The sequence below is a fragment of the Oryctolagus cuniculus genome, chromosome 8 (assembly GCF_964237555.1).
Source record: "Oryctolagus cuniculus chromosome 8, mOryCun1.1, whole genome shotgun sequence".
Taxonomy (NCBI): Eukaryota; Metazoa; Chordata; class Mammalia; order Lagomorpha; family Leporidae; genus Oryctolagus; species Oryctolagus cuniculus.
Genome location: NC_091439.1, coordinates 1,247,299 through 1,267,303, shown reverse-complemented (window position 1 = coordinate 1,267,303; position 20,005 = coordinate 1,247,299). Strand labels below are relative to the sequence as shown.

The 20,005-nt window shown below is 58.8% G+C and overlaps 1 protein-coding gene across 1 annotated transcript; it reads left to right on the top strand.

Moving 5' to 3' along the window:
• The first annotated feature begins 3,628 nt into the window (after window positions 1–3,628).
• NPM2 (nucleophosmin/nucleoplasmin 2) lies at window positions 3,629–14,679 on the top strand. Its single transcript, XM_070047330.1, has 8 exons — window positions 3,629–3,706; window positions 3,842–3,927; window positions 4,008–4,133; window positions 12,376–12,469; window positions 13,325–13,497; window positions 13,660–13,694; window positions 14,427–14,460; window positions 14,541–14,679. The coding sequence occupies exons 1-8, from the start codon at window positions 3,649–3,651 to the stop codon at window positions 14,583–14,585; spliced, it is 651 nt and encodes a 216-aa protein (XP_069903431.1). The 5' UTR covers window positions 3,629–3,648; the 3' UTR covers window positions 14,586–14,679.
• The last annotated feature ends 5,326 nt before the right edge of the window (window positions 14,680–20,005 follow it).

Here is a 20,005-nt window from a genome sequence, read left to right as displayed (position 1 = left end):
CCACAGCCCATAACAGTCATTTTGGTTCTGCTAACCTATCCGCCCTGTTCTGCCGATCGCGACACAAGCTCCTGACGGGCCGGGTGACCGCCACTTCCCACACTGCTACCCGAGAAGGCACTGAGACCACCCTACTCCTCCACCACCAAGGAACCCTTGCTCTCCTCCTATGCCCCACCCCCTAGGCAGCAGGAGGTAGCCAGATAACGATGCCATCACCTCACGCCTTCCTATGCCCCAGGAGTCCGGAGTGATGGGAAATTGCCAACAACTTGAACCAACAAACCCACCTTATGGCTGGCCTTGGTCCTAACACTTCCCTCCTCCTCCTTTCCCTCCCTCTCCCCCTCCTCTACCCCCAAACTGTAAAACGCCCAATGCAAGGTTGGTTCTGCATTCCAAAACATTAATAAATGCACACTCCATGTGCACAACAGGAGGAATCCATCTCAATAAAGACACAATGGGGCCGGCGCTCTAGCGTAGCAGATAAAGCCACCGCCTACAGTGCCCGCATCCCATATGGGCACTGGTTTGAGTCCCGGCTGCTCCTCTTCCCATCCAGCTCTCTGCTGGGAAAGCAGCTGAAGATGGCCCAAGTGCTTGGGCCCTGCACCCACATGGGAGACCTGGAGGAAGCTCCTGGCTTAAGATTGGTGAAGCTCCGGCCATTGCAGCCATCTAGGAAGTGAACCAGTGGATCGAAGACTTTCTCCCCCCCCCCCGCCTCTGCCTCTCTGTAACTCTGCCTTTCAAATAAATAAATAAATCTTGAAAGAAAGAAAGCAAAAAAGAAACACATAGCATGCAATTCCCATTCATAATGCTTAAAAAAAAAAAACTCAGCGAGGTAAGGAACATAAGCACTTGTGACTCAAACAAGGAAGCCTGCAAAACACCCCACACACACCTGATGGTGAGAGGCCCAGCGGGTTCATCTGCCTCCTGCCCCAGCACCAGCCCGTGAGCACCAGTGCCAGTCCTGCTGCTGCGGGTCTTTTTACTTTTTATTATTTTTTTTATTTGACAGGTAGAGTTACAGACAGTGAGAGGGAGAGACAGAGATAAAGGTCTTCCTTCCATTGGTTCACCCCCCAAATGGCCGCCACAGCCAGCGCTGTGCTGATCCGAAGCCAGGAGCCCGGTGCTTCTTCCGGGTCTCCCATGCGGGTGCAGGCCATCCTCCACTGCCCTCCTGGGCCACAGCAGAGAGCTGGCCTGGAAAAGGAGCAACCGGGACTTGAACCGGCAACCATATGGGATGCGGGCACTGCAGGTGGTGGCTTTACCCGCTACGCCTCAGTGCCAGCCCCTGCCACAGTTCGATCCAGCTCTCTGCCAATGTACCTGGGGAAGCAGCGGATTGCTGGACCCCAGCCGTCCACACGGGACACCTGATGGAGTTCCAGGCTCATGGCTTTTGTCCAGCGCAGGCCCTGCCTTTGTGGCCACTGTTGGTAAATTAGCAGACTTGAGGGCTAGCGCTGAGGCATAGTAGGCTAAGCCCTGGCCTGCAGCACCAGCATTCCATATGGGCCTGAATGCATTCCTAGCTGTTCCTCTCCCAAGCCACTTAACTGCTGATGGCCTGGGAAAGCAGAAGATGGCCCAAGTGCTTGGGCCCCTGCACCCATGTGGGAGACCAGGGAGAAGCTCCTGGCTCCTGGCTTCAGATCGGCTCATCTCCAGCTGTTGTAGCCATTTCGGGAATGAACCAGGGGATGGAAGACCTCTCTCTCTCCCTCTCTCTCTTCCTCTCTCTCTCCCTCCCTCCCTCCTTCTCTCTCTGTAGCTCTGCCTTTCAAGTAAATTATTAAGGAAAAATATGAAAAACAGAATAAAATGTAACCTCCCTAACAAATCTGCAACATAATAAAGCGAGCAACAAATGCCGACCACAAGCACTACTTGACATGCGCCGCATCACTCGCCATCCGCGAAATGCGCCCCAAAGCCACCGTGAAGCCTGGGACGCCCGTGTAGGCCGAGAGGCAGAGCAGCTCCGGGTCTCACACGCAGTCGGCAGAGACACGGGGTCAGGGGTACTCACCGCCGCCGCTGCGACCCAACCAGCCAGGAGGCTTGGGGACGCCCCCGCGGGCCTGCGGCTGCTTCTTCCGAGCGCTTCTGGGCCTGCAGCATCGGCTGCACCTGCTGGGTCCTCCCGCTCCAAGGGCGCACCTGTCCTAACACTGCAGGTGAGGCCCCAGCACCGGAGAGGAGAATGGGGGTTGGTGGGGAGGGAGGGCTGTCTCTTTAAGGCTGATTGGCCCCCTCCCGCCCTCTCAGGCCTCTTAACAGCCAGGTGGGCACAGCCAGTCTCTGGCGAAGGGGAGGAGCCGTGATGGCTGAAGGTGGCCGTGCAGTAGGTGGGGAAGGCCTGGGAGGGGCCGAGCGGGGTCCAGGCCTCGGGGGACACCAGTGCCACTGGCACCACACTGGGCACACGCACCCGGATTTCCCTGAGCCTCGTGAAAGCCACGGCCCTGCAGGTGCTGGGAGGGGGCAAAGGGCACACACTTCAGTTCTCTCTCTCCCATGGGTACCGCTGTTTGCGTAGGGGTTTTATGATGTTGTTGTTGTTGTTGAAGATTTAACTGTGTGTTTGAAAGGCAGAGTTAGAGACAGATCCATCTTCCGTCCGCAGGCTCACTCCCCAAGGGGCCACAGTGGCCTGGGGCTGGCGCTGGCCCAAGCCATCCTCCCCTGCTCTCTCAGGTGCATTAGCAGGGAGCTGGCCCAGAAGCGGAGCAGCCGGGACTTGAACTGGCGCCCATACAGGTGGTGGCTTCATCTGTGCACCACGATGACAGCCCCTGTTCGGGGCTTTTTTTCCCCATATTCAACAAGGGTTAATTATCATTTGATTAATATAATCCTTGTGCCTCTTTTTAAAAAAAGATTTAATTATTTATTTATTTGAAGGGGAGGGTGATGACAGAGAGAGAGAGAGAGAGAGAGATCTTGCATCTGCTGGTTCACTCCCCACGTGTCTACAATAGCGGGTCTCCCACGTGGGTGGCAGGGGCCCAAGCACTTGTCCTACCTTCCTCTGCCTTCCAAGGCACATTAGCAAGGAAGCCAGACTGGAAATGAAGCAGCGGAAACTCAAATTAGCACCCCAGTGTGGGATGCCGGCGGTGTCCCTGGTGGCAGCTTAACTCGCTGCGCCAGGACCCCAGGGCCCCTTGTACATCTTTGGGGGGGGGGGGCACAAGGCGATGTTTGTGGGCGTGGGCAGTGCGCTGCTCCCATCAGGGTAACCAGCCTTTCCTCTACCAATTGTTTGCGTTTGGAGCCACTGAGAGCCCACTAAGCTATGCTACTCAGTTATCATGAAATCAGTAAGGGCTCCTGTTGCAAGGTAGTCGCCTAACTTCCTCCCTTTCTCTCACCGCTGCTGCTGGGGTGGGGGTGGGGGTGGAGGGGGCGCTAGGGATGCTCTGGACCCTGGGACATTTGTCATTTGTCATCCAGGAGTCTCTGATAAACCTTTGCCCCGGGGCAGGCGCTCTGGGGCGGGGAACAAGGCCTGCCCAGTGCCAGCTGCTGGTGGGTCCTTGGTGTCACTCGCGGAGAGTGGCCCAGGGCCTCGCCCCACAGCAGGCGCCCTTCTTGCCAGCCTAGCGCCCCCACCTGCCCGGCGCCATGAACCGCAGCAGCAGCAGCAGCACAGCTGAGAAGGCAGTGAGGACGCTGCTCTGGGGTGAGTGAGGACCCAGCTCGTTCTGCCCCGAGCAGAGGCGCCGGGGGCAGGGGAGGGGGGAGCGAGCCCCTCTGGAAGGACCCCCTGCTCTCCTCTGCCCTCTGTCCCACTCCTGAGCTCCCCTCTCCCGCGTAGGCTGTGAGCTCAATCAGGAGAAGCGAACTTGGACCTGGAAGCCCCAGGTGGAAGGGAAGGAGAGCTGCAGACTGTGGCTCAACACGGTGGGTGCCCCTCGCCCCCCACCCCACGGATGCAGCAGGCTGGATGCTGCGGCAGCCCCACGCCTCTGTTTGCAACGCAGATCTGCCTGGGGGAGAAAGCCAAGGAGGAGGTGAACCGGGTGGAGGTGCTGCCCGGAGCCGGCCAGGAGGACAGGAAGGCGTCGCCCGTTACCATTGCCTCCCTGCAGGCCTCTGTCCTGCCCATGGTGAGCCCCCGGAGCGCACGCGCCGGCGGGGGGGGGGGGGGTCTTCACAGACTACATCTTGAAAGTGTTCTTGTTTATATGAGAGACAGAGAGACGGAGAGAGATACGCAGACGGAGAGAGAGAGACAGAGAGAGAGAGAGAGAGAGAGACAGAGACGGAGGGAGAGAGAGAGACAGGCAGAGAGGCAGAGAGAGAGAGACAGAGACAGAGACGGAGGGAGACGGAGACGGAGAGAGAGAGAGAGACGGAGACGGAGAGAGAGAGACAGAGAGAGACGGAGGGAGACAGAGAGAGAGACGGAGGGAGAGAGACAGAGACAGACAGACAGAGAGATGGAGGGAGAGAGACAGAGAGAGAGAGAGACAGAGAGAGACAGAGACAGAGAGACAGAGAGAGACAGAGACAGAGAGATGGAGGGAGAGAGACAGAGAGATGGAGGGAGAGAGACAGAGAGATGGAGGGAGACAGAGAGAGACAGAGAGAGACAGAGAGAGAGAGAGACAGAGAGACAGAGAGAGACAGAGAGAGACAGAGAGAGACAGAGACAGAGACAGAGAGAGACAGAGACAGAGAGAGACAGAGAGAGACAGAGACAGAGAGAGACAGAGAGAGACAGAGACAGAGAGAGACAGAGAGACAGAGAGAGACAGAGAGAGACAGAGAGAGAGAGAGACAGAGAGAGACAGAGAGAGAGAGAGACAGAGAGAGACAGAGAGACAGAGACAGGGAGAGACAGAGAGACAGAGACAGGGAGAGACAGAGAGACAGAGACGGAGAGACAGAGAGAGACAGAGAGACAGAGACGGAGAGACAGAGAGACAGAGAGACAGACGGAGAGAGACAGAGAGACAGAGACAGAGACAGAGAGAGACAGAGACAGAGAGAGACGGAGAGAGAGAGAGACGGAGAGAGAGAGAGACGGAGAGAGAGAGAGAGACGGAGAGAGAGAGAGACGGAGAGAGAGAGAGACGGAGAGAGAGAGACGGAGAGAGAGAGATGGAGAGAGAGAGATGGAGAGAGAGAGAGAGAGACGGAGAGAGAGAGAGAGACGGAGAGAGAGAGAGAGACGGAGAGAGAGAGAGAGAGACGGAGAGAGAGAGAGAGAGACGGAGAGAGAGAGAGAGAGAGAGACGGAGAGAGAGAGAGAGAGAGAGACGGAGAGAGAGAGAGAGAGAGAGAGAGAGAGAGAGAGAGACGGAGAGAGAGAGAGAGAGACGGAGAGAGAGAGAGAGAGACGAGAGAGAGAGAGAGAGAGAGAGAGACGGAGAGAGAGAGAGAGAGAGAGAGACGGAGAGAGAGAGAGAGAAACAGAGACAGAGACGGAGAGAGAGAGAGAGAAACAGAGACAGAGACGGAGAGAGAGAAACAGAGACAGAGACGGAGAGAGAGAAACAGAGACAGAGACGGAGAGAGAGAGACGGAGAGAGAGAGACGGAGAGAGAGAGACGGAGAGAGAGACAGAGACAGAGAGAGAGTGCTCCCATCTGCTGGTTCACTCCCCACGACAAGGGTTGGGCCGGGCTGAAGCCGGGAACTCCAGCGGGGCCTCCCACGTGGGTGCCAGGCACCCAGTTACCCGAGCCACCACCTGCTGCTGCCAGGGTGCCCATGAGCAGGAGGCTGGAGTCAGGGGTGGCACCGGGTACGGAAGCCCAGCACCCCACATGGGGTGCAGGCAATGCCCCAGGTCTCTTCCTAACCTCTGGACCGAACACCTGGACCCGGAATTGCGTTTTTAAACTTCTCTGATGGTGCCAGGGACGCTGTTGATGATTTAAATGGCGGTTGTGTATTCGGGGAACGTCTCTTGTTTCTAACTGGTTTTCTTGGGTCTCCTAAGCAAATAATCACTGAGAGTGAGGGCAGGTTTGGGTTTCAGTCTGTGTGTGTGTGTGTGTGTGTGCACGTGTTTCGCCAAGGGGGCTGGGCCGCCGGGAGCAATGCCGGTTGGGTGTGATGGAGGCGACACTTCTTCCTGGTCCGTTACCAAGGCTTTCTGCTCTGCGTGGAGTGTTCACCCTTCTAGACCCACTGTGCCTTTATTTATTTATTTATTTATTTATTTATTTATTTATTTTTGACAGGCAGAGTGGACAGTGAGAGAGAGACAGAGAGAAAGGTCTTCCTTTGCCGTTGGTTCACCCTCCAATGGCCGGCATGCTGCAGCCGGTGCACTGTGCTGATCCAAAGCAGGAGCCAGGTGCTTCTCCTGGTCTCCCATGGGGTGCAGGGCCCAAGCACCTGGGCCATCCTCCACTGCACTCCCTGGCCACAGCAGAGAGCTGGCCTGGAAGAGGGGCAACCGGGACAGAATCCGGCGCCCCGACTGGGACTAGAACCTGGTGTGCAGGTGCCGCTAGGCGGAGGATTAGCCTAGTGAGCCGCGGCGCCGGCCCAACTGTGCCTTTAAAATGTTCTTTTGCACCATGAACGAGGGTGAAATCCTATCCGACGCTGTTCTGTTCCTGTGCTCCGGGGTTCTTTCTGCATCGTTGCGATGGTGGAATCCATGAACAGTCATATAGCGGGGTCCCTGCACGCTCCTGGCAGAAACACAAACCGGCTCGTATTGTACATTCTAGGTCTACTTTTCCAGTCCCGCAGTCTTTTTTGTTTCTTGTCTGTGTCCCCACAAGGGAGGCCGGCCTATAAACTGTGGACAAGGGGGTGCAGCCGTGAGGGTCTTGCAGACCGAGCGAGCACACAACACGTCCCCTGACCGCGCCCCCCGCAGCAGGGGCCGGCCAGGCTGGGGAGACCCGTGTGCACTGCCCGAGGCCACTCTTTCCTGCTATTATCGCACGCTCCCCAGGCCATCTCGCCGCTCCCCGCCTGCACCCAGAAAGGCTTGGGGTCCTGGATCCAGCTCAATGTACTTAGCAGCTGATCCCAACCTGGCGAATCTAAATCCACGTTCTTGGTCCTATCTACCGTCTCCACCCCACCCCCCACCCCCACCACATACCTGACCCCCTGCTGGTAGCGAGCTGTCCTTGCACTCCAGAGCCCCATCCATGGCCCCAGCAAACTCTGCCTTCACCCAGCCTCACTGCTCACCCTGGTCCCATCGCTCCTCTCCTGCTCAGCTTTGTCCTACTTTGTTGGTCTGAAACATGTGATTGATTTGGAAGACAGAGTTTTTTTTTGTTGGGGGGGGGGTGGGTATTCCATCCGCTGCTTCACTCCCCAGATGGTCCTAACGGCTGGGGCTGGGCCAGATGGAAGCCAGGAGCTTCTTCCGGGTCTCCCATGTGGGTGCAGGGGCCCAAGCACTCGGGCCATCTTCCGCTGCCTTCGCAGGGGCATTAGCAGGGAGCTGGATGGGAAGTGGAGCAGCCGGGACTCATATGGGATGCCGGCATCACAGGCAGTGGCTTAAACCCCAAGCCACGAGGCTGGCCCTGTCTTGCTTGGCTTTGCAGGGCTTCCTAGCTGGGCTACCTCCAGTCGCCTTGGCTCCAATCTGGTCTATTCCAGAGGGAGGCAAGCCATCCCAGTGGGGGTCCAGTGGCAGCTCACTGGGACTTTGATCCGTCTTCCCTTAAACAGCCCTGATGTTGAAAATCTCTCCGTACGCTTAGGGGCCTTTGGCGAGATGTCATCCAGCCATGTCTTGGTTCATTTGTTAAGACTGGATCTGAGTTTGTTTGAGAATTTAAAACTTTTGAGTTGTGTGAGTTCTTTCTACGTCCTACACGCAAGTCCCTTATTGGATGATTCGGAATCTCTTCTGCTGTCAGTTTCCTGATTACAGAATTGACAGCATAGAGTTCTTAGTTTCGCTGTAGCCCAGTTATGTGTTTGTTTATTTGGTGGTGGTGTTGCCTGTACTTTTGGGGATTGAGCCTAAGGAATCGCCGGCTACAGCAAGGTCTGGATTCCATAGGCTCCCCCACATCTAAAAGCAGGTCGCTGCGAATAGACAGTTGAACTTCAGTGCTTGTGTGGACGCCTCCCATTTCTTATCTTACTCCCCTGACCAGCCCCTCAAAGGCGGCGTAGGACCAAGGGGTGAACGCAGGGCCAGCCCTGCCCTGGCCAGACCTTACGGGAAGCAGTCTGAGCTTAGTTAAGTCAGGGTGTTTTCTACCTGGTTGAAGATGTCCTCACCTACTCCCGGTTTGCTGAGACATTTTGTCACACAGGTGTTGACTTTGCCTAAGGATTCCCTAATACCTCTGTTGAGGTGACTTTCCCCTTTTATCCTGCTGGGTGGCAAATGTAATTGTGAATTCCTGTGCATCCTGGAATAAATCCCCTATGCCCTTGATCATGATGTATTACTTTATAATACAGTGCTGGATTCTATTGGCTAATTAAAAAAAAAAATTTTATTTGAGAGGTAGAGTTAGAGGGAGAGACAGAGAGAAAGGGCTTCCCTCCATTGGTTCATTCCCCAAATGGCCACAGTAGCTGGAGCTGAGCCAACCCAAAGCCAGGAGACAGGAGCTTTTTCCAGATCCTCCACGTGGGTACAGGGGCCCAAGGACTTGGGCCATCTTCTACTGCTTTCCCAGGCCATAGCAGAGAGCTGGATCAGAAGTGGGCAGCCGGGTCTTGAACTGGCACCCATATGGGATGCTAGCACTGCAGGTGGCACCTTAGCCCACTGCACCACAGCACCCCTTATTGGCTGATCTTTTTGTTAAGGCTATTTGTGTGTCTGTGTAGAGGCAACACTGGTCTGTTGTTTCTTGCCCGACTATACTATCTGGGGGAATGCTAGCCTCGTGGAATTATTAGAAAGGTGGTCTTTTTCTGGTTTCTGCAAGAGTTCTATATATTTGGTATTTCTTAAATGTTTTAGGGGGAGACCGGCGCTGCGGCTCACTAGGCTAATCCTCCACCCGTGGCGCCGGCACCCCGGATTCTAGTCCTGGTCGGGGCGCTGGATTCTGTCCCGGTTGTTCCTCTTCCAGTCCAGCTCTCTGCTGTGGCTTGGGAAGGCAGTGGAGGATGGCCCAAGTGCTTGGGCCCTGTGCCCTCATGGGAGACCGGGAGAAGCACCTGGCTCCTGGCTTCGGATCAGCGCAGCGCCAGCCGTGGTGGCCATTTGAGGGGTGAACCAACGGAAGGAAGACCTTTCTCTCTCTCTCTCTCTCTCTCTCTCTGCCTGTCAAATAAATGTTTTAGGGGGAGTCATGGGGTCCGCACTGGGCTGGGTAAGTGTCTGTCACACACGGGAGACTGCTCCCGCCCTTGGGAGAGCTTCTCTCGTGTGGATCAGTGATGTCCGGTCGCTCTGCCTTGTGAGATGCGTTAGCAGGGAGCTGCTGGTGACATTCCCCATTCCCTGTCTGCTGCCGGCAGCGAGGCCTGCTCTGTGGGCACCACAGGGCAGCGTGGAGCTTCTCTCTTTCACAGCATGTCCAGTTTGCCTACAGATGGAACAGTTCTGTCACCCTTGTTCAAGAGCCACCTTTTGGTCTCGTCCGTTTTTCTCTCGTTCATCTACTTTTGCTTTTTATTTAGGCTGTTCCTTTAATTTCGTCTTTTAAATTTTTAGTTCTTTTTTTTTTTTTTTTTGGAAAGCTAGAGACACAGAGAGCAAAATCAGTCTTCCATCTGCTGTTTGTCCCCCAGATGTCTGCAGCAGTCAGAGCTGGCCAGGTCGAAGCCAGGAGCCAGGATTCATCCGGGTCTCCCACGTGAGCAGCAGGGACCAAGTACGTGGGCCACCAGCTGCTGCCTTCCAGCTGTGCATGCACTGCAGGCCGGGATCTGCCGTGGATCCAGGTCTTGCCCGCAGGCACTGATCCAGGATACAGGTGTCCCAAGCACAGCCTTGACTCCTGAGCAGAAAGCCTACTTCCTGTTTGGGTTTTAACTTTCTCTTTAGCTAATTCCTTAAGGCAGAAGTTTATATTATTGACAATTTTTTAAGATATTTCCTCTTTTTTCTAGTGTATTTTTTAAAAGATTTACTTATTTATTTGATAGAGTTACAGAGAGAGAGAAGGAGAGACAGAGGGAGAGAGAGAGGTCTTCCATCTACTGGTTCACTCGCCATATGGCTGCAATGGCTGGAGCTGCGCTGATCCGAAGCCAGGAGCCAGGAGCTTCTTCCAGGTCTCCCACATGGGTGCAGGGGCCCAAGCACTTGGGCCATCTTCTGCTGCTTTCCTAGGCCACAGCAGAGAGCTGGTCAGAAGTGGAGCATCCAGGACTTGAACCGGCACCCATATGGGATGCCAGCACTGCAGGCGGCGGCTTTACCCACTATGCCACAGTGCCGGCTCCCTCTCCTCCCTCTCCCCCCTCCCCCTCCCTGTCTCCCCCTCCTTCCTCTCCCCCCTCTCCCTCTGCCTCTCCTTCTCTCTGTGTATAACTCTTTCAAATAAATCTTAATAATCTGAGGGGCTGGCAGTGTGGTTGCAGTGGGCTGGGCCACTGCCACTCCATGTTGGAGCACTGGTCTGGTTCCCAGCTGCTCTGCTTCCAATCCAGCTCCCTGCTGATGGGAAAGCAGCAGAGGACAGCCCAGGTGCTGGGGCCTGCCACCCAGGTAGGACCTCTGTCTCTGTCTCTCCCTGCATAACTGCTTGCCAAATAGATGGATAAATCTTTAAAAAGAAATCATACAGTGAGACCCTGTATTTTTGGCCCAGTTGTCCTTCAGTGTCCACCATGGCTGTGTGTTGAATAATGGAAATCAGAGCTGGTCCCAAGGCTACTGCCAATGATATTCCATCTGAGCTGGGCATAGCCATGAAGCTCTAGCCAATGGAATGGAAGCAGAAGGGCTTCTTTTTCTTTTTTTTTTTTTTTAACAATTTATTTTATTTATTTGAAAGAGTTACAAAGGGAGGTAGAGACAGAGAAGTCTTCCATCCGCTGGTTCACTCCCCAGATGGCCACAATAGCTGGAGCTGCGCTGATCCGAAACCAGGAGCCAGGAGCTTCTTCCGAGTCTCCCACGCGGGTGCAGGGCCCAAGGACTTGGGCCATCTTCCACTGCTTTCCCAGGCCATAACAGAGAGCTGGATCGGAAGAGGAGCAGCCGGATCTCAAACCGGGTGCCGGAGCTTCAGGCCACGGTGTTAACCCATTGCGCCACAGCTGCTGATCCCAGAAGCCCAGAAGGACTTTTTTTTAACATCTGCAAAGCGTCCTTACAGAGAGATCAAGGGACCTTTTTAGTGCCCTCTTTCCTGCTGTGGATGTGATGGCTGGAACCTGAGCAGCCATCCTGGGCCATAAGCTGGAAGCCATGTATAGACAGTGGAGCAACAGTCTACAGAGAGCCTGGGTTTCTGGTGATGAAGAAGCAACGTATGGGTGGATACAGCAGCACAGAGAGTTAAGCCACTGCTTGGAATGCTCACAGCCCAAATTGGAGTGCCAGCTTGTGTCCTGGCTACTCGACTTCCAATCCAGCTTTCCTCTAATGCATCCTGAGGGGCAGAGGAGGATGACCCAAGTGCTTGGGCCCCCGCCACCCATATGGGAGAACCAAACGGAGCTCTTGGCTCCTAGTTTTGGCCTGGCCCAGCCCCTGCTGTTCTGGGCCATTTGTGGAGTGAACCAGAGGCCCACAACAGCCAGGATTAGGCCAGGCTGAAGCCAAGAGCCCAGAACTCCATCTGGGTCTCCACGTAGGTGCCAGGGACATTTGATCTGCCACCTGCCGCCCAGGGCGTGCACTAGCAGGACGCTGGAACTGGAGTTGGAGCCGAGCCTCAAGCCCAGGGACTGGCACTGGAACGCAGCCATCCTATGTAGCAGCCTAACTGCGTTGCAGGACCCCGGCCCCTGCACTTGACTTTAATCTACCCGGCCGGGTGCTGTTTCTGTCTCCACCATCGTAGACACACGGTTGATTCACTGTGGCGTGTACCCTGCGTTTCCACGTTCCTTGCCTTTCTTTTTCCTCTCCTTTTCCTCCATTTTATTAGACTGATTAAAGTCCCCCCCCCCTTTTTTCTTCTACTTGTTTGGAAGCTGTGGGGTGAGGGCTTGGCCACAGGCCAGCCCTGGCAGGGAGCCCCTCCCCCCAGCTCATGGCTGCCCCCACCCCCCGGCTCAGAAGCCCCTCTGTGACCATCCCGGCGACGAGGTGGTCAGGTTCCTGTTCTTGTGCAGAACCCACCTGAGCCAGGAGGGGAGGGGGCTGAGAACACAGTGAGGCCACGTGGACATCTGCGTGTGTGGGGGTGTGTGTAGGAGGGCGTGTGCATGTGCGTGTGCATGTGTGGGAGTGGGGTGAGCCCTGAGCACTCCGTCCCGCCCCCACCCCTGCAGGTCGCCATGGCGGATCTGGAGCTGTCTCCTTCCATCACGTTCCAGCTGCGGGCTGGCTCAGGCCCCGTGTTCATCAGTGGTAAGGAATGTTACGGTGAGTCCCGGCGAGTCCCGGCTGGGCTGGGGGGAGGAGTCTGACAGTGCACACACGGGAGCTGTTTCGGAGCTGTGGGCCAAAATGCCCACAGGCAACCCTGGAGAGGAGGGTCCTGGCTCCAGTTCCCCTTTGCACGGCCTCAGCCCTCAGGTTAACGAGAGTGGGGTGCACTGGCCTTGCTCTCCCAAGAACACTTGGGAGGGGGAAGTGAAATATTCAAGAAGTGCCCTTGGCACCAGGGAGCGCTGGGGCAGGGTCTGTGCCCTGTGGCCTGATGTCCGCTCCGAGGCCCCAGGGCCCTCAGCAGGCCCCGCCCCCACAGGACAAGGTCTGCACCCGCAGGCTGCTATGGCAGGTGCTGTAACAAAATTCCCGAGGCTGGGGACTTTATTTAAAAAAAAAAAAAGAGGGTTGCTTAGCTCCTGCTCCTGGGGGCTGGGTTGCCCAAGGAGCGTGCTCCAGGCCTGGTAAGGACTCCTGGCCGCATCACACCGTGGCAGAGAAGGGGGCGGAGGAAGGCGCAGGCCGGGGAGACAGCAGAAACCACGCAGGAGGCCAGGAAAGCCACATCGCTGTGGGACACCCTGGTCCCAGGGGGTTGATCCCCAGGAGATCAGGGCCCCCCAACTCAGCGTTCATTCATTCGTGTGGGCGGAGCCGCAGGACCTAGTCCCCTCCCACCTGGCCCCACTGCTTAGGGGTCCCACCACCTTAATGCCTCCAGCACACGGGGAGTGGTCCCACTCAGGCTGCAGGGACAGCCCTGGGTACGGGCGGCCCAGAGCGCCCAGGATGGCGGGTGGGCGTGGCCCCGAGACCCAGACGCCCCTCCCCTTTCCTGTGCCACCCCAGAAACTTTAGACCCAGCCTGGGAAGAGGAAGAAGAGGGAGAGGAGGAGGAGGTGGAGGAGGAGGAAGACGAGGACTATGACGACGAAGAGGAGGAGGCGGACATCTCCCTAGAGGAGAGCCCTGTCAAACCAGCCAAGAGGCAGGCGCCTCTGAAGCAGTCGAGTGTTGCTAAGGTGGGCAAAGGAGCGAGGGGGCTCAGAGAGGTGCTGGGCCTCCCAGGGGCTGTGTGCAGGACAGGCCGAGGCTGCTGCGCCCAGGCCCGGCCAGGGGCCAGGCAGGACCCTCACGGATCGGGGCGCCCCGCTCTCCTCATAACGCTTGTTCTTTGTTTCCAGAAGAAAAAGCTGGCCAAAGAGGAGGAGGCAGTGAGGTAAGTCCTTCCGCCTAGCAGGTTAGCCACGATCTGTCAGCACAGGCGGAGCGCTAGAAAGAGCATGGCGCCGCTGGCGTGTGCACGCACAGGCACACAGGTAGAGACCCACACAGGTGCACACATGTACATGCACACAGGTACACACACAGATGTACACATACACACACAGGCACACACGGGCTGGCAGCCTGGAGGGGAACACTGACCCATTCCTTCCCAAGAACCCCATCCAAATGGGAAATTCTGCACCCTGAGCAGCTTATCAGGACGGTAGTGGAGTAACAGGCGTGGGAGCCTTCCAGACGTCTGCAAGGGAGCCGTGGACTGAGCGCGCCGTGGCATCTTGGTGGATGCCTCCATGGCGCTGGTCAAAGTCTGCAGCCTGCGGCGCACCGTGCGATAGGATGCTCCCAAATGTTCTCATTTCATGTGCCATTAGAAGTTCAACCCACCCCCACCCCCAGAAGAGTCTCCAAAGAAAAATGCCCCTGTGTGCACAATGCTGGGATGTACGGAGATGTATTCGCTACGGTCTATTGGCCATACTCTGTGCAATGTACTAGTTAGCATTCCTTTTGCAATGAATGAAAGACACGTGCGATAGATAAAACAGATAAGAAGGAGAAAAAAAAAGCCCGCCTGCCTCCGGGTGCTGCGGGAGGACCCGGGAAGGGCTGAGCCGCTGGCACAGGGCTGAGTGCCTCTCCCTCCCAACCCTGCCCCGCATAGGTCCAGTCTCAGGGACAAGAGCCCAGGGCACAAGGTGAGTGGACTCCCGGAGGGGCTGGGCCTCCGGCAGGCGGGGGAGCCAGTGCCAGCCCAGAGCCCTCCCGCTCTCCACAGGCCAAGTCCACACCGCGACCCAAGAAGCCGGCATCCAAGAAGTGAGGAGCCTGCAGCGGCCAGCGCCCGGCGCCTGCGTCGGGGTGCCATGGGTTCAGGGGCCCCTGAAGAGGAGGGGGCACAATAAAGTTTTGCTTTGTCTGGCCCTCCGCCCCCTGCCGCCTTGCATCCTGGAGCTCACCCGTCCCTGTGGCTGCGCCAGCCCCGTGCCTGCAGACGGCGGCCGGGACCCAGCGCCCCGAGCCCCGCTGGCAGCCCCAGCCCTGTGCTCTCTGCTCTGCCTGTCCACCTTCCTCCCAGCCCCCGCGACCGTGACCACAGCCCCTGCGATCCCACGGGGGACTAGTGCAGGGCAGGGGGAGTGACCCCCCCCCCAAGCCACTCTGCCCTCAGGCAGCTGTCAAGGGAGCAGAGCCTGTGTTGGGACCTCGTGGCACCTGTCGGGGGCCAGCTGTCACTCGTGCAAAGCTGGGCACCTACAGGGAAACCCAGGTAGGGTAGACAGGGCTCGGTCATGCTCAGGGGAGGTCCACAGGGGGGTGGAAAGCAGGGAGGCGCCCCCCACCCTTTCCAGGGCCCTGCCCATGACCCCAGGTATAGGCGGGGGAGGTCACATCTGTGTGGGAAGCCAGCAGGTGGACTTTGCAGGCGCCATCTTGAGGTGCCTGGTTGTTGGTGCAGCTGGAGAGAGACAGGATCAGGAGGTCTCAAGCCCAGGGCAGGAGTCAGCACCAAGTCTGGCGGAAGGGGCCTCTTCCCTTCCCCGCTCCAAGCCCTGAACCGGCGCCATGGTCCAGTGTGGCCGGGTGGGGCATACAAGGCCACCCCGCAGATAAAACCGAACAGGCGACCATCTGATACTGGAGCCAGCAGCAGGTATCCCAGAGCGTGAGATAGCTAAGCAGCTAGACTGCCTGGTGGCTAGCATGCCCTTTGCCTTGCCCCTACCCCTACCCAGATCTCAACAGAAGGGGGCGGGGCTGGGGCCGAAGCAGGTGCCAACAAGAAACAAGGCAGGCCTCCAGGTGGGCGTCAGGAGGGGCAGGCGTGAGACGCCCAGTTGGGGGGTGCTGAACTTGGCACTAGGGGTGGGGATGAAGAGGTGGCAGCCCCAGCCACTTCTCACCTCCCTAATCACCTCCTGCAAGCCCCCTCCCAACAAATGTTAATAAACCCTATCCTGCTCCCCTCCCCCTTACCCCAGCGCATTTCAGTCTGGAGAAAGGCTGTTAAGGCAAACAAACTAAGCTGCAGAAAGAGGCACTTGAGAGCCTCGGTAGGCTTTTTTTTTTTTTTTTTTAATTAAAAGAGTGACAGGGAGAGACGGAAAGAGAAATCTTCCAAATGGCCACAGCAGCCAGGGCTGGGCCAGGGTAAAGCCAGATGCCAGGAACGCCATCTGGGTCTCCCACGTGGGTGCAGGGGCCCAGGTGCACTGGCCGGGAGCTGGACTGGAAGCAGAGCAGCTGGGACTTGAACCAGCGCTCCCATATGGGGTGGCCACGGTGGCTTAACCCGCTGCGCCACAATGCCGGCTCCAGCCCGGAACCTGAGACAGCCCGCAGAGCCGGTAAGTACCAGGAGCAGGGCCAGGGATGGGCGTGCTCTGTGCCACCTCCCCACCCGGGGCCCACTGCTGGCTGTCCTGCTGTGTGCCCCAGAGCCCCCCAGGCTGAGCCCAAAACAGCTGTTACCATGGAGATCCAGGCTGGACTGCCCGCTGGCCAGTGACTGCGTAGACAGCAACCAGGTGCTGGGGACGAGAAGCCCTGAGTGGCCCCAGCGTCTCCCTCTGGCCCAGGAGCTCAGACTATTCAAAGTGCTGACATGTCCCAAAGCCTGAGCTGTCCATTCCCCACGTCTGTGCTCTCCTGGCCCCTGCGCGTGGAGGTCGCCTGGGAGCTGGGAGCCATGGGGATGTGGCTGGAGGTCAAAGTTTCCCCGGAGCAGAGAGCCAGAGCCAGCACCGCGTGGAAAGCGCAGAGGTTCGAACGGCCCGGAAGTGACGGGAAGACTGGAGAGTGTGTCCGCGGGGATAAAGGCCAGGGGGGAGCTGGCTGCCGTGGCTCGGGGACCAGTGAGCCCTGGGCTGGGCATGTGGGCCCTGAGCCCTTGTTCTCGGGACTCTGGGTGGATATCACCCATGGAATGAGGGGGCTGAACCCGCTGATGACACTCCAAGCCACCTTCCAGTTTTGACACTGAGTTCGATACCCAGACCCTAGACCCCCCCAACTTCCCAGGTTTATGCAGGTGGAGCTCACACCACATACCCCCCCCCCCCCAACCAGCTTGGGCTCAGCTGCCCGCGCAGGCCCCCTGCCTGGGGCTCTGAGCCTGGGAGGGCGGAGCTGGACACAGCCGCTGGCTGGCGGCCCCTGTGTGCCTGGGGAAGGGTGGCAGACCGCTTTGTGGATTGACCCCAGAAGGGACCTTCACCTTTCCAGTCATCTCTTTAGGTAAATAAATCCACATCCGGCCTTTCTCCCCCTCCTAGGAGCCCTCCTAGGATCCAAGGCCCAGGGCCTGAGTTCTGCCGCCTTAGACAGGGGCTTCCGTCATCGGGGACCCCCAAGCATTCCTCCCTTCTGCCATCACCACCAGGCACCTGCCTGTACAGGGCGGGGACAGCATGGGGCACCCTGCTCACCGCACCCCAATGTTGCCTGAATACTGAAAACCCAGAAGGACCTCTCGGTGAAGCCAGCACCTGGCTGGAAAGGGCTGGAACTAGGGAACCGGGTCCCTGCACGCACGCACCGGCTACATCAAATGACCTGCCGCTGGGCCCCAGGGTCCTCCGCGCTCTGCAAAATGGGGCACCTGCTGGCCTGGCACACAGCACAGCGGGGCTGTGGGGACACGGGGAGCAGCCCCCAGAGGCTAGGGGTTAGCCTAAGGGCGACGGCCAGGACACAGCTCCCAGTGGAGATCTGCTGAGTGCTGTCATCTCTTGGTCAGAGGCGCAGGGGACAGCGGCCGGCGCCAGCGCACCCACCCCTCCTCCCGTTCCGGGGCATGGAGGGCAGCCGCTGGGGGTCCTTCCCAGACCCCGGCTGCACACTCCTCCCCACCTGTTGCACCCACTCTCGGCTGCCATCGCTCGCTCACTCACTCGCTTGCTCAGGCACTTACCCCTCCTAGGAGGTGGCTAGCGGGGCCAGGGCAAGCGGAGCAGCCGCTCCCAGCCAGCGAGCCCACCCCCTGCCCCCTGGAGGGAGGCTCCTCCTTTTAAGGCTGCGTCTGGGGATTCCGAGCCAGAACCAGCACCGGCGACCCCAGGCCTGGCTCCACACCTGCGGCTCACCCTTGGGCAGCTGGAGCTCCCGCGCCTCAAGGGCTAGAGCAGCTGACCCCGAGACGGGAGGAAGGCCCGCCTCCCCTTGCCCGCACCCGCGCCCCGCATCCAGTCTGGCGGCTCCTAAGGGCCAGGAATCAAGTTGGGAGACCCCCCGCAGGGGCCCGGCTTCCGTGACAACGAGAAGGCTCCCGTGGCTCCATCCCTGCTCGGAGCAGCCACCCTCCCCAGCCCTGGGCTTTGCAGCCTCACTGGCCGGGAAGGTGGACACCTCACACCTCAATCTCCCAATTACGCCCTCCGCCCCCTCCTCCCCCTCTTCTCTCTCCTCTCCTCCTCCCCTCTCTCTCCTCCTCTCCCCCCTGAAAACCTTGGCCCCAGAGACCTCGGCTTCTCTGAAACTCCACTCCTGGGGTCTGCTCGCATCTGCTCCTGAGCTTGGGGGCAGGGGCCGCGCGCCCCAAGAAATCCGTCCAGTGATGGGAACCGCCCGCCTGCTGCCCAACCTCACTCTGTAAGTGCACTTCCCGGGCCATTTCCAGCCTGGGGCGGAGTCCCCTGCGGGCTGCCGACCGCCAGGGGCCCTGGGGCCAGCCCTAGGACGCGCTGCCGCCACCCACCCACACCTGGCCCGCCTTGTCTCCCCCAACAGGTGCTTGCAACTCCTGATCCTCTGCTGTCAAACTCAGGTAGGCGGGCTCCTCCAGTAGCCTCTCCCATCTTCCTCTTCTGCCCGATACCGGGGAGCAAGGGGCAGGCTGCTTTTGGGGGGTGGGGCAGACACAGGGCACTGAGGTTCCTGGGGACAACCCTTTGGGACTCTGGCACAGTTGGGGATTGGCTCAGATGTTCATCTCAGTCCCCGCTCCTGGGGTCTCTGCCTCCTGTCTGCCCACGAGGTCCCCCAGAAGGCTAGGTGCACGCATTGGATGGGGGTCCTGGGTGGTGGGCGAGGGCTCAGGTGAGAGTGGTGCTGGCTGCCCTCCTCACGCCACCCCCACTAAGGCAGGTGTCCTGGGGTGGAGGGTCATGTGGGCGGGGAGGGGGGCCTCACCTCTGGGACCTCGAGGCAAAGCCCAAAGAGGGTGGCTCAAGATGGGACTCAGGGTTTGCTTCTTCTACAAGCCCAAGTCCGCCCCCACCCCCCACGCACACCTCCCACCCCCACGCCCCTCCCCGTGCGCGGCTCGGTCCCCTCTTTGTGACTCTCCATGGAAGTGCAACTATTAAAATGCACTGGTCCAGAACCGGGCGGGCGAGGAGCCGCTGGCTTTCCCAGGCAGAGCCGCTGGCTGCCGCGGCCGCTGTGCGGTGGGGACTTTTTTTTTTCTGAAGGTAAATGCCTTTTCTCTGGGCCAGGGAGAGGGGCTGCCTTTGAAGCAGTGGGGGGGTGGGAGAGAGAGGCAGCTTCCCCCCCCCTTTAGCCGTCCCCCTTTTGCTTCACACGTCCAGGGAGAGCGAGAAGAAAGCCCCCAGCCTGGCCGGGAGGGGGCTGGGGGTGGGACCGACCTGTTCTGGGAGGGGAATTAGCACAATGGTGAGGCTGGCCGGGCGTTTATGGCCCCATTCAGGACTCGGGGAAGGTGGCAAAGCTGTCCTCTCCCCCCTTGAAGTGCCCCCTCGCCCCCCTGGGAGGGGGGGGCAGCGGCCGAACCACAGCCATGCTTCAGGGGCCGGCTGACAAGCAGCTGTCTGCGGGGCTGCGAGGGGAGGTCCCCCTTCGGCGGGAACATGAAAGGGACAGGCAAGGTCCCGTGGGGAGAGGGAGCTGTGGGCTGTGGGCCGTGGGGGGGTGGGGCGTGGGGCTGCTTTTATGAAAGGCTTGTGGAGCGGAGGGGAGGGGGCTTCTCTCTCCTGACCTGGAACATGCTGCCAGGAGGCTGGAGGCCAAGAGGGGCGGACAGCCTGAACCTGGGCCAGGAGGCCCCTGGCCGGGCCGGGCTGGGCAGGACCCCACCCCCTGGCAGGGAGGCCAGCCAGGGCCCCGCCCCGCCCCACAGGCATCCCAGTGGATCTGCTCTCTCCTGGCGCCCCGGGGTGGACACCCATGAGCTGGAGGCGCATCTAAGGAGACAGGTGCCTTCCCCTCCCTTGGGTGATAAAGATGGGGTTAGGGATCGGAGGGTAAGGTTGTCCCAGCAGCCCCAGCCCACAGGAACCAGGTGGA